Source organism: Xenopus laevis, chromosome 7S (genome assembly GCF_017654675.1).
Source record: "Xenopus laevis strain J_2021 chromosome 7S, Xenopus_laevis_v10.1, whole genome shotgun sequence".
Classification (NCBI taxonomy): Eukaryota; Metazoa; Chordata; class Amphibia; order Anura; family Pipidae; genus Xenopus; species Xenopus laevis.
The window spans coordinates 21,130,001-21,143,757 of record NC_054384.1 but is presented as its reverse complement, the minus strand read 5'-3'; the positions used below and the strand labels follow the sequence as shown (position 1 = coordinate 21,143,757).

At 38.6% G+C, this 13,757-nt stretch overlaps 1 protein-coding gene across 1 annotated transcript in view; it reads left to right on the top strand.

The window, feature by feature from the left end:
* Positions 1–13,757, top strand: part of LOC108697433 (prominin-1-A) — a 59,709-nt gene that overhangs the window by 44,774 nt on the left and 1,178 nt on the right. Inside the window, exons 21-25 of the mRNA XM_018227461.2 lie at positions 1,106–1,174; positions 4,425–4,514; positions 7,742–7,854; positions 10,725–10,748; positions 13,694–13,757. The exon at positions 13,694–13,757 is cut by the window's right edge and continues 1,178 nt beyond it. Of these exons, the coding sequence (XP_018082950.1) occupies positions 1,106–1,174; positions 4,425–4,514; positions 7,742–7,854; positions 10,725–10,748; positions 13,694–13,742 (345 nt within the window). The 3' untranslated portion in view covers positions 13,743–13,757. The remainder of the gene's footprint in view (positions 1–1,105; positions 1,175–4,424; positions 4,515–7,741; positions 7,855–10,724; positions 10,749–13,693) is intronic.

Below are 13,757 nucleotides of genomic sequence, written 5' to 3'. Positions count from 1 at the left end.
ACAGAAGCACAAAACATAATGTGCAGCATTTCTAGCTACTTCTTTAGTCAAGCTTTAGTTCTCCTTTAGGGTCTGGCCACACAAGCAGATTCGGGGTGATTAGTCGCCCCAGCGACAAATCTCCTTTTCATTTGGGGCGACAATCTCTGAAGTTGCCCATGAGGCAACTTCGGCAAACGCGATTTTCATTTTAGCCGGCGGAGGGCAGGGGGAAGGCAGTTCTGGGAGATTGTCGCCCCGAACAAGAGATTTGTCGCTGGGGCGACTAATCTTCCCGAATCTGCACGTGTGGCCTGACCCTTAAGGCCAGTTCAGTCCTTTGTGTCCAATGAGAACATTATCTTAGTAACTATAGCTCTACAGCTATTGGAGGAGCAGGATTACTGCCAGTGAATCATTCTAAAAATGATTTACCTTTATGCTTCACCTTTCTTGAGACTGATTGAAATGGGGAGGATAGAATTATATTGCTTAAATTATTATGACTCATTGCTCCATTTAAACCAAGGGTTGCTAGGGTCAGTCACCCTCTACCACCTGGATATGCTTTGTAAATGGGATAATTTGTAGTATGTTATAGAATGGCCTATTATTAGTAACCTCAAATGGGAGGCCCTGCAAACGGCACACTTGTAGTAATAGCTGATATGTTTGTTAAGAGCACCTGCCCCCAACCCCAAATCTGCAGGGTTAAATCTCTAGCAAATAAGCGTATTTTAATATGAACAATTTAGTTACTAGGGTTGCACCGCATCCAGAATTTGGTTCAGGATTCGGGTAAGACATTTTCAGCCGAATCCAAGTGCCTGCCCGAACCGAATTCAAAAATTCGTGTGACTTTTCGTTACACAATCAATGAAGTAAAACATGTTTTAACCCTTCCGGCCTCTTTTACCTAATTTGTAAATTAATTAGGGTTGGGATTCAGTTTGGTATTCGGCCGAATCTTTCATCTTTGTTGTTGTCAACTCCTACAGGTCCAGCAATAAAAGATATAACAGCCACTGTATATGAAACATAATTTATGCATCTAGCTTACTCTCTTTCAATGCACTTATTTTAAGCCCAAAAAAAATGAAATAAAGCTACTGATTTGTCTTGACAGGCGACTAAAGCATACGTGAGCAAGATATTGAATCTTTTTCAGTCATATGTTGATTGGGCAAAAATGATGGTAAGTCATTACATTTTCTGGTGTAGCATTGTCTCCATAGACCAGTAGACTTTTATGTGAAATACAGGGAGCTGGGTTATATAGTTTTGGATCACTGCGCTTCTGTCTCTTATGGATGGACAGCACAGTTCGCTTGCAGTAGGAAACTACTGTATATAGGTTATTGTGTAGGCCATAGAATTCATAGTATAAACTTTAGAAAAGAGGAAAAGTGATGGGCGAATTTATTCGCCAGGCGCAAATTTGCGGTGAATTCTCGCGATTCACCGCCGGCGAATAATTTTGCGAATCCACGGCCAAAATTCGCCAGCGAAAATTTGCCGGCGTAAAAAAATGGACGTCGGCGTCCTTTTTTTGGACGCCGGCGCATTTTTGCCAGCGTCCAAAAAACGGATGCCAGCATCAAAAATGAGACGCCGGTGCCGTTTCATGAATTTTTCGACATTTTTTGGCGAAACGCCCAAAATTCGCCCATCACTAAAGAGGAGCGTACAGAGTCTGTTGGGAAAACTGGTTCTAATATTTTATGGGCTCATGAAACAAATGTCATGCAGGAAACTAAGGGGTCCGTTTACTAAAGGGCGGTAAAAATATGCCCACAAAATATAGACAAATTTATAGGCGAATATGTTTTCGCAAGTTTACTAACCTGCGGTAAATACATTTGCAAATTTTCTTGTACAAGAATGTGTTCGCCAGTTATCGCATTCGCTGAAAATAACGCTACGTACACATTAATGCCCGGTTTACTAAACAGCGAAATGTGCAAAAGACAAAATTAACGCCAGAATATTCGCAAGTTTTTACCTCCATCTATACAGCGGCGGTGAAATATTTTTTCGCCAGAAAATTCTCAAGGGAACAGGAAATATCCCATAACACCTTGTTTTACCCATCATTCTGTTCCTGTTGCTATTCCTGGATTAAACTACGTTTATATGATGCACACAGATTGATTGGTGAAACTTGTTTATGAATTGTTTTTATATGATTCTATTGGCAGGGGTTAAGTCTTGTGACTGGATGTATTGAAATGTGGATTTATATGATGCCTACATGTTTGATTGGGTGTAATCTGTTTACTGTGTTGTTGATAATATCTATAAAGCTTAGCAGTTTTGAAGATACATATCTGGCCATAAATCTTGCCATAATAAACGCCATAAAACAAGACTATTTTATAGCATAAATATTCGCAAACTTAATTTGTTGCCAGAAAATTCGCAAAGCTGGTTCATTAATGTAGTTACTGCCAGTGATCGCAATGACTTCTGAGCGCATCGCAGTTTAGTAAACTTAGTCGCTGCGAATAATTTGGAGGAAACATATTCGCAGCGATAACATGTGGGAATATATCGTCAAATTTAACGCTCTTTAGTAAACGGACCCCTAAAGATGAAGGTGGTGGAAAGGGAGAGTTGCACTTGCAACAAAAAGAGGAAGAAAAAGCATTGCCCTAGAAATATATATATATATATATATATATATATATATATATATATATATATATATATATATATATATATACACACAGGTATATGATCCCTTATCCGGAAACCCGATATCCAGAAAGCTCCGAATTATGGAATGGCTGTCTCCCATAGACTCCATTTTATCCAAATAATCCAAATTTTTAAAAATGATTTCCTTTTTAGCTGTAATAATAAAATAGTAGCTTGTACTTGATCCCAACTAAGATATAATTAATCCATATTGGAAGCAATATCTGCCTTTTTGGTTTATTTAAAGGGATACTGTCATGGGAAAAGAAAAAAAAAATTCAAAATGAATCAGTTAATAGTGCTGCTCCAGCAGAATTCTGCACTGAAATCCATTTCTCAAAAGAGCAAACAGAATTTTTTATATTCAATTTTGAAATTTGACATGGGGCTAGACATTTTGTCAATTTCCCAGCTGCCCCAAGTCATGTGACTTGTCTTCTGATAAACTTCAATCATTCTTTACTGCTGTACTGCAAGTTGGAGTGATATCACCCCCTCCCTTTTCTCCTCCAGCAGCCAAACAAAAGAACAATGGGAAGGTAACCAGATGGCAGCTCCCTAACACAAGATAACAGCTGCCTGGTAGATCTAAGAACAACACTCAATAGTAAAAACCCATGTCTCACTGAGACACATTCAGTTACATTGAGAAGGAAAAACAGCAGCCTGCCAGAAAGCATTTCTCTCCTAAAGTGCAGGCACAAGTCACGTGACCTGGGGCAGCCGGGAAATTGACAAAATGTCTAGCCCCATGTCAGATTTCAAAATTGAATATAAAAAAAATCTGTTTGCTCTTTTGAGAAATGGATTTCAGTGCAGAATTCTGCTGGAGCAGCACTATTAACTGATTCATTTTGAAAAAAAATTTTTTCCCATGACAGTATCCCTTTAATGTTTAAATGAATTTCTAGTAGACTTAAGGCATGAAGACCCAAATTAAGGAAAGATTCGTTATCCGGAAAACCCCAGGTTTTGAGCATTCTGGATAACAGGTCCCATACCTGTATATATTTTGGCTAATACAGCATAAAAAGCAGTGGATTGGAAAAGATGGTTGGGGTGTGAAACAGAGAAGGCTTTACATTCTTCTAATAAAGAGTGACATTTGTATTGTAGTTGTCAATTCTAAGGAAGGACAGTAAAAACAAACAGTGAAAAAGGTTTTGTATATATTTGAGACTGACAGCATGTCGAGAGCTCAAATAATAACCATTGAAAAGAAAATTGACCTCCATGCCATCAGTTAGGGGAAAGGGGTGTGTGTTTTTTTTAAACCTGATGTGCCGTAGTTTTGTAAAGCCCAAGGCCACACACTAGATATTACGAGACCCCTCAGCAAAATAATTGTAGGACCCTCCTAACTTTGTAAATAAGACATTTCATACTCATGTATTAAACTGCTTGTCAGTCAGTGCCCCCTGCTGGGCCCCCAACAGCTTCTTCTTATGTAATTACCCCTATTGCTACTTGCACCCAATAATTGTCAGTGTTCAGGGTGCTGCACATGTAACTGATATGGGTTATGTACTTCTTATTGGTTTGGAACAATTTGCATTGTAACAGGTGAAAACGCTTGTCCCAAATGCACTTGGTAAGTCCACATCAAGCAAGAGAAATACAGATATTAACTTTAAACAAAGGACAAAACAGTAATTTATTCATTGTTAATAATTTCATATACATTTTCCTTAATGTTTGACTTTCGTGTGTTGAACCTTTTGTAAGTTATGTCTTGTCTGTCGTCTTAGTTGAGAACCAATTTTGCTCGCTGTGGACCAGTTGCCAAAGCTGTGAATTCTGCACAAACCATAGCTTGTGTTTATATTGTGGACTCCGTGGTAAGCCTTTAAACTTGATTTCTGGATTCAGTTTTACTATTCCACTTTCGGTTTTAGCCATTTATTAAAGACATTTATCAATCAAGGCAACAGCAGAAGTAGTGGTTAGATTTCGGTATGCTGGGTATCTCCATGGGTTATTTACTAGTGATGGGCGAATTTCTCCCGTTTCGCTTCACTAAAAAAATCGACAATTCCGATGGCAGAGACAATTTTGACGAGCATAAAAGTCAATGGGCTCCTTTAATTGTCGCCGGCATCTGAATTGTCGCCAGCTTAAAAAAATGTTTTTGACGCAGACGAAAATTCGCTGCCAAATTTTCACAGCAATCTTGGGAATTTATTCACCGAAAAATTAGTGAATTTCCTGTACAACGGTGAAAAATTAGAGAAACATTAATTTTGACGTGAGTGTAAATTTTTTTTTTTGGACCCCAGAGACAATTCTGACGCCGACAACAATTCCGATGCCAGTGACAATTTTGACGTGCATTAAAGTCAATGGGCGCCTTTAATTGTCGCCGGCTTAAAAAAAGAAATTTGACCCTGGCGAAAATTTGCACCAAAATTTTCACAGCAAACTCGGGAATTTATTCGCCGGCGGTGAAACGCAGAAATTCCCTGTGAATTTGTGCCTGCCGAAAAAATTCACTATTATTTACCTCGTATACCAGCAGGAAACTTCATGGGTGGATTTTTGCCATTTGAAAATGTGTAATTTCATTTAATTAATGAGTGCTGCTTGTAAGACCTTTATTATAAGCAGAGCAGGGTTTAAAGTGCAGAAAATGGGTGCAAAGCTCTATTAGCTCTTTTGCACTTTGCACCATTCCCTTAGCTCTTTGTACTCCTGTAATAGAGCACAGAGCTGTGTTTTACTATGAATATGGGGGGGGGAGGGGCAGTGGGTGCTCCTTTAGATGCTCCCTGACTTGTGAGTCATTTAAATATGCAAACTAGTGAGTGACATTGACTTTGTTAGAGCCCATAATTAGAAAAATGATGAATTAGTAAGTTAAATGGTACCATTTGAGTTATGTTCAATAGTTTATACAGGTAAGGGACCTGTTATCCAGATTGCTCGGGATCTGGAGCTTTCTGGATAACTGATCTTTCCATAATTTGGATCTTCATACCTTAAATCTACTAGAAAATCATGTAAACATTAAATAAACCCAATAGGCTTATTTTGCTTCCAATAAGGATCAATTATATCTTAGATTGGATCAAGTACAAGACTTGCAAGAAAAGGGAAATCCTTTTTTAAAATCTGGATTTTTTTGCATAAAATGGAGTCTATGGAAGATGGCCTTTCCATAACTCAGCGCAGGTTTCCAGATAATGGATCCTATACCTGTATATCAAATAAAGTCATGGGGGAGATCCCACTGTCCACCCCGGTCTTACGGTGCACTGAAAAAAGTTGTAGTGGGATGAGTGCCCCAACAGGCATGAAATGCATTAGGCCCCTCTTTTCAAGTCCTAATAAATTATTTTTTAATTTTTATTAATTATTGTTATGAATTTTTTTGGGAAATCCCAATACAACTTTCTTTTTCAGTCCCTGTACGTGCTGCCTGCCTATGGCTATAGGACTGTCTTGTGCTAGACAGTGCTACAGCCTGTTCCTGGATTTTTATTCTGGTACAAGGTGTGAAAACTCATTGGACACAATTAGGGATGCATTCGGGATGCGGCCATATTGCATATGCAAATTAAGATTAAAGGGATATTGTCATGGGAAAACATGTTTTTTTCAAAACACATCAGTTAATAGTAGTGATGGGCGAATTTGCGCCGTTTCGCTGGAAAATTTGCGAATTTCGTGTGAAATTTGCGAAACTACAAAAAATTAGTGAAACGGCGCCGGCGTCTCGTATTTGACTTTTTTCGGGCGAATTTTCACGGGCGTTTTGCTAATTTATTCGCTGGCGGCAAATCGCGCAAATTCGACCGCGAATTCGCGTCTGGCGAATAAATTCGCCCATCACTAGTTAATAGTGCTGCTCCAGTAGAATTCTGCACTGAAATTCATTTTTCAAAAGAGCAAACAGATTTCTTTATATTCAATTTTGAAATCTGACATGGGGCTAGACATTTTGTCAGTTTCCCAGCTGCCCCAGTCATGTGACTTGTGCTCTGATAAACTTCAATCACTCTTTACTGCTGTACTGCAAGTTGGAGTGATATCACCCCCCCCCCAGCAGCCTAACAACAGAACAATGGGAAGGTAACCAGATAGCACCTAACACAAGATAACAGCTGCCTGGTAGATCTAAGAATAACACTTAATAGTAAAAGCCAAGTCCCACTGAGACTAATTCAGTTACATTAAGTAGGAGAGATAACAGCCTGCCAGAAAGTAATTCCACCCTAAGGGTAAGGCCAGACGAGGAGATTCGGGGAGATTTTATCGCCTGGCGACTTATCGCCACGTCTTTTGCGCGACTATCTCCCCGAACTGCCTCAGTGTCTTTTCCGCATAGGCTAGAATGAAAAGTCGCCTGTGCTAATGCACACATGGCGATGCGTTTTCAATTGTCGCCCAAAGTTGCCTCACTGAGGCAACTTTAGGCGACTATTGAAAACGCATCGCCGCGTGTGCATTAGCGCAGGCGATTTTGCGCTGTAGCCTATGCGGAAAAGACGCTGATGCAGTTCGGGGAGATAGTCGCGCAAAAGACGTGGCGATAAGTCGCCAGGCGACAAAATCTCCCCGAATCTCCTTGTCTGGCCTTACCCTAAAGTGCAGGCACAAGTCAAATGACTGGGGCAGCTGGGAAACTGACAAAATGTCTAGCCCCATGTCAGATTTCAAAATTGAATATAAAAAAATGTGTTTGCTCTTTTGAGAAATGGATTTCAGTGCAGAATTCTGCTGGAGTAGCACTATTAACTGATGTGTTTTGAAAAAACATGTTTTTCCATGACAGTATTCCTTTAAGTTCGGTATTTGGCTGAATGTTTTGCGAAGGAAATAGCGGATTCATTGCATCCCTAGACACAATTGCCCTATAGTTGCAATGTTGGGCCCTTTAGGTTTCCAGCATTAGATATTAGTAAATGGGTATCAAGCTTCAGCAGAGCAAAACATTTTGGTTGTGTTTAGTGATTGCTATAGAAAAATTTGCTCTCTAAAAAAATATGCAACACCGTGTATAAGAGAAATCAGGGTTGAACTCATATACATATGAATACATGTGGTGACTTGTTTCTTGTTCCTACAGAATGCCTTTTGGTTCAGTATGGGCTGGTGTACAATATTCTTAATACCCAGCATCATCTTGTCTGTGAAGCTTGCAAAGCACTACAGAAGGATGAATACGTCTGATGTTTACGAGTGAGTATGATTTTTATTTTGCATCTTGTCCCACTAAACATTGAATGGGAGCAATTACCGTACCCTTCTATCGAAAAGAGTTTAATGTCTAGTTTGACTGTAACAATGAGAGATAAGACTGAGGTAGAACAATCAGACTGACATCAATATCTGAAATCCAAAATACCACAATGGGGGGTTATTTATCAAAATCCCAAATTTTCTGATGTTTAAAATAAAAAAAAAGTCAGATAAAACTAGAATCCACAATTTACTTTTATTTATCATTAAAAAACCACGAAAAATTGGATCGGGAAAAACTTTTTTGGATTGTCTCATGAAAACTTGCTTGGTTGGTAGAATCAACTCCTAATTCTTTGGGGTCCTGGTGCACGTACCCTGAATGGCCACCTTCCAATCCTCTTGCATAGATAACTTGAAGTCAGGGCCGCAATTAAGGGGGCACAGGGGGTAATCCTGTACCGGGCCTGGGTCTGAAGGTGGGCCCAGCAGTGCTGCAGTTTTTGAAAGATCCCTTGACAGCGCCGAAGCCGTGCCGCCCTTCTGAAGTCCCGAAAAGCTTAACAGCCGAAGTCCGAAGCTGCGAAAATAGCTGAAGCCACGAAAATAGCCAAAGTCCCGAAGCAACGAAAAGACCCGAAGTCACGAAAACAACCGAAATTGAAGTCATGAAGCTGTGAAAAGACTCGAAGTCACGAAAACAACTGAAAATTTAACTCCTGAAGCGGCGTAAAGACTCAAAGTCACAAAAACAACCAAAATTAAAGTTCTGAAGCGAAAAGACTCGAAGTCACAAAAACAGGCGAAATTGAAGCCCTGAAGCGACGAAAAGACCCGAAGTCACGAAAACAGCGAAATTGAAGTCCAGAAGCGACGAAAAGAACCGAAAGTCACAAATGAAGGTGAAGTCCTGAGGCCACAAGTTCAATTCTACTAAACACCAATGTGTGTTTTTTTTAATCCCCTGGCCACCGATGTTTTATTTTAATACTCTATAGGCCCCTACCACCAATGTTTTTTTAAAAAATTATTCTCTGAGACCCCAATTTTTTTTAACTTGTAAGGGGGACCCTGGCACCAATGTTTTTTTAAAAAATATTCTCTGGTGCTTTACTTCAAGTAGGGATGCACCGAATCCACTATTTTGGATTTGGACGAACCCTCGAATCCTTCGTGAAAGATTCGGCCGAATACCGAACCAAATCCTAATTTGCATATGCAAATTAGGGTGGGAAGGGGAACATTTGTTACTTCCTTGTTTTGTGACAAAAAGTCACGCGATTTCCCTCCCCGTCCCTAATTTGCAGATGCAAATTAGGATTCAGATTCGGATTCAAGTAATCTATGTTTAATAAAACCGCAACTTTTTTCGGACTGTTGTGTGAAAAATCGGAATAATTCATGAAATCGGCGGAAAAGCCTGAAATGTTCAGATTATGGTACGGAACCCAGAGCAGACCATTATATCTTTAAATTGCAAATAGGACCTCTGCCATTGACTTCTACAGGACCTACTACAACAGGTTATAATAAATCCTAGGGGTATAATAAATCTTGAAAAATTTTAGATTTTTTTTCCCACCAAAAATTCCGATTTTATAGTAACAAATCTCTAATTTTTCAAGCTTTTAACATTCGGACTTTAATAAATAACCTCCTAAAAGTCGTGGTTCAGCTGTTGGTATGTCATTGTGTTATATATACAGGTATAGGATCCCTTATCCGGAAACCCGATATCCAGAAAGCTCCGAATTACAGAATGGCTGTCTCCCATAGACTCCATTTTATCCAAATAATCCAAATTTTTCAAAAAATATTTCCTTTTTCTGTGTAATAATAAAACAGTAGCTTGTACTTGATCCCAACTAAGATATAATTAATCAGTATTGGAAGCAAAACCAGCCTATTGGGTTTATTTAATGTTTAAATGAATTTCTAGTAGACGTAAGGCATGAAGACCCAAATTACGGAAAGATCTGTTATCCGGAAAACCCCAGGTATATGTTACCTGTGTTATAATGTCCGGTTCCTAGCATCTTTGCAATTGGTTTTCATTATTTTATTTTTTTTATAGTTTTCTAATTGTGCCTCTTCTGCCTCTTTTCAACTTTCAAATGGGGGTCACTGACCCTGGCAGCTAACAATAAATGCCCAGTGTGGCTACAATTTTATTGTAATTGTTATTTTTATTAATAAACTTTCTATCCAGCCCCTCTCTTATTGATTGTCTCATCTCTTGTTCAAACCATTGCCTGGTTGCTACGTTAAATAAGACTTAGCAACCTGATAGCTGTTGAAATACCAAACTGGACAAGTGCTGAACAAAAAGCTAAATAGTTTAAAAATCTATAAAGTGATAACCAATTGACAAATTGAATATCGTGAGTGTCTACATCATACTACAAGTTAATTTAAAGGTGAGCAACCCCTTCAAAGCTTGGAAATAAAAGAACCGGGACAATTTATTCCTTTACACTTCAACAGGCAATTGCTGTATATGGAAGAAATGTAACAAGTACAATGTAGAACTATAAAACTAGGCCTATATCATTATATCAACTAAAGGGTGTTCCTTGATAAACATGCATGTATTTACTGGAATTGTCCAACTAATAACACCATGTTATTTGTTCTGCATGCAGGTAGGTATTAGTTAGGTCTTTATTATTGCAGTTGGGTACTCTACCATTCAAAAAGTTATAGCAAAAGCATTTTACATTGGAGAGATCCCTGCATAGGAATAGCAACCCCTGGGCTTCCTGAATCAGTACAGGAGCTGAAGACCTACAAATAAAAATATTTAAATTAGACATCTTAATAGTAATAGTAATAATAATAATTTGTAATCATTTCATTTCTTTTATTTGCAGGAATGAATATGACCATATGGAGATGTAAGTGCCTTGTTCTGTTTAGGGGATAAGTGGAAAAAAAAATAACATCCATACAAAATCTTTTTTGTACAGGTATGGGATCCGTTATCTGGAAACCTGTTATCCAGAACTATGCGAATTATGGAAAGGCCATATCCCATAGACTCCATTTTATCCACATAATCAAAATGATTAAAAATGATTTCCTTTTTCTCTGTAGTAATACAACATTGCTTTGTACTTGATCCAAACTAAGGGGTCCGTTTACTAAAGTGCGGTAAATCTGACTTTGAGGGGCCAATTCACTAAGCTCGAGTGAAGGATTCGAATGAAAAATACTTCGAATTTCGAAGTATTTTTTGGGTACTTCGACCATCGAATTGGTTAAATTCGTTCAAATTCGATCGAAATCGAACGATTCGAAGTAAAAATTGTTCGACTATTCGACCATTCGATAGTCGAAGTACTTGCCCTTTAAAAAAAACTTCGACCCCCTACTTCGGCAGCTAAAAGCTACCGAAGTCAATGTTAGCCTATGGGGAAGGTCCCCATAGGCTTGCTAACCTTTTTTTGATCGAAGGATTTTCGTTCGATCGTTGGATTAAAATCCTTCGAATCGTTCGATCGCAGGATTAGCGCTAAATCCTTCGACTTCGATATTTGAAGTCGAAGGATTTCAATTCGAGGGTCGAATTTCGAGTATTTTTTACTTCGAAATTCGACCCTTAGTGAATCTGCCCCTGAGTTTCCGCATGTTATCGCTGAGAATATTTTTACGCCAGAATATTCGCAGCGACTAAGTTTACTAAACAGCGATGCGCTCAGAAGTCATTGCGATCACTTGCGGTAACTACGTTAAGGAACCAGCTTACGTTAGCTGTAATTTTAGCGAGTTGCGAATTTTCCTGCGAAAAATTAAGTTTTTGCGAATGTTTATGCTATAAAATAGTCTTGTTTTATGGCGGTTATTATGGCGGTTATTATGGCAATTTTTACTGTGACATTTATGGCCAGAAATGCATCTTCAAAACTCATAAACTTTATTGACTGATGATTATACCATCAACATCACCAGAGTAACACCAATCAAACATTTATGCATCATATAAACCCTTCTGCCAATAGAATCATAGGAACAAGAAATGATACCAGTCAATCGCTTTGCTTCATAGAAATGCACAGTTTAATGTAGCCAATCACAATGAAACCAAAAAAGCGTAGAGGCTGACGAATCCTTGGACTCTGATGCCGCTGCCAATAATACGCCTCTGAGCTGAAACTGCTGCTGTTGCACCAGATAGAAGCAGAAGCCAAAACATCCGGTCAGCAATAGCTACAGATCTGTCTCCTGTCAGCAAAGAATGATGGGTAAAAAAAAACATTATTATGGGATATTTCCTGCCCCTTGAGAATTTTCTGGCGGAAAAAATACTTTTACGCCACTACATAGGTGGCGGTAAAAGTTTGCGAATATTCTGGCGTTAATTTTGTCTTTAGCACATTTCGCTGTTTAGTAAACCATGCGTTAATGTGTACGTAGCGTTATTTTCAGCGAATGCGATAACTGGCGAACAATTATTCTTGCGCAAGAAAATTCGCAAATTTATATTTACCGCAGGTTAGTAAACTGGCGATAACATATTTGGCGAAAATTCTGTCTATATATTGTGCGAATATTTTTAACGCACTTTAGTAAACGGACCCCTAAGATAATTAATCCTTTATTTAATGTTTACATGATTTTCAAGTAGACGTAAGGTATGAAGATCCAAGTTACGGAAAGATCCATTATCCGGAAAACCTCAGGTCCCGAGCATTGTGGATAAAAGGTCCCATACCTGTCCTTAAAGGGGTTGTTCACCTTTGGGATAACTTTTAGTAGGATGTAGAGAGGGATATTCTGAGACAATTTGCAATTGGTTTTCATTTTTTATTATTGAAGGTTTTTGAGTTATTTAGCTTTTTATTCAGCAGCTCTTCAATTTGCATCTTAACCAATCTGGTAACTAGGGTCCAAACATTTGAATAAGTTATCACGTGATTTTCAAAATGTCCAAAAAAGTTTTTTCACAAGAGATTAGGGTCGGATTTACCAAATCCGAAGTGGCTAACGCTAGTGTCAATTCGCTAGCGTTACCGCTCGCAGGGACATCTCCAATTTACTACCGGGCGCAGGCACCAATTCGCTAGTGAAAGAGACAGGCGCTAGCGGTCATTTGCACTCTATCGCCAGGCAACATTTTGCTCTGGCGAATGGACGTTACTCCGTAAATTTACTAAAGTGCGGATTTTACTGAACGTTACCTCTTGTGGAACATTAATGTTACAGTGGGCTCATGTGTAGGGCATTAGAATAACTCTATTGTCTTTATTAAGGTTCCCTGGACATGTGTTTTAAGAAGTGTAATTTGTAAGTAAATGCACCAACATTTAACATAAAGATGTCCATACAACTTGAAATTTCCCGCTCTATACAAATTGACCTAAACGCAAGATCCCTAGCGAAGTTTCGCTAGGTAGAAATGAACGATAGCACATCTTTACTATCAAATGCCGAAGTAACCCTAGCGAAAATTCGCCAGCTTTCTTCGCCCACGATGAAACTCTGCATTTTAGTGAAATAGCGTAGTCTGAGCGAATTTTCACACCCTTTTGCACCCTTGCCCTAGGGTGCGAAGCGGACGCTGCCAAATTTTCGCCGGGTTAGTAAATGGGTAAGCAAGGAATATGTTTTTATGAGAATATAGGTATATAAAGAATATATAGATATAGATATATATATATATATATATATATATATATATATATATATATATATATATATATATATATATATATATATATATGTAAATTGTTTGCATAAAGGAGACTTTTTTAACGATCGTACTAAGACAGATCGAAATCATGGTTTAGTCGAGGGATTGGGATTGCAGCATAAACTAATAGTTTTTTTTTCAACTTCACAGGACAACATCTCGGCAATTTCTATTTCCAAGAGCCCAAGCGAAAGCCTGAAATGTCTTTCATTGC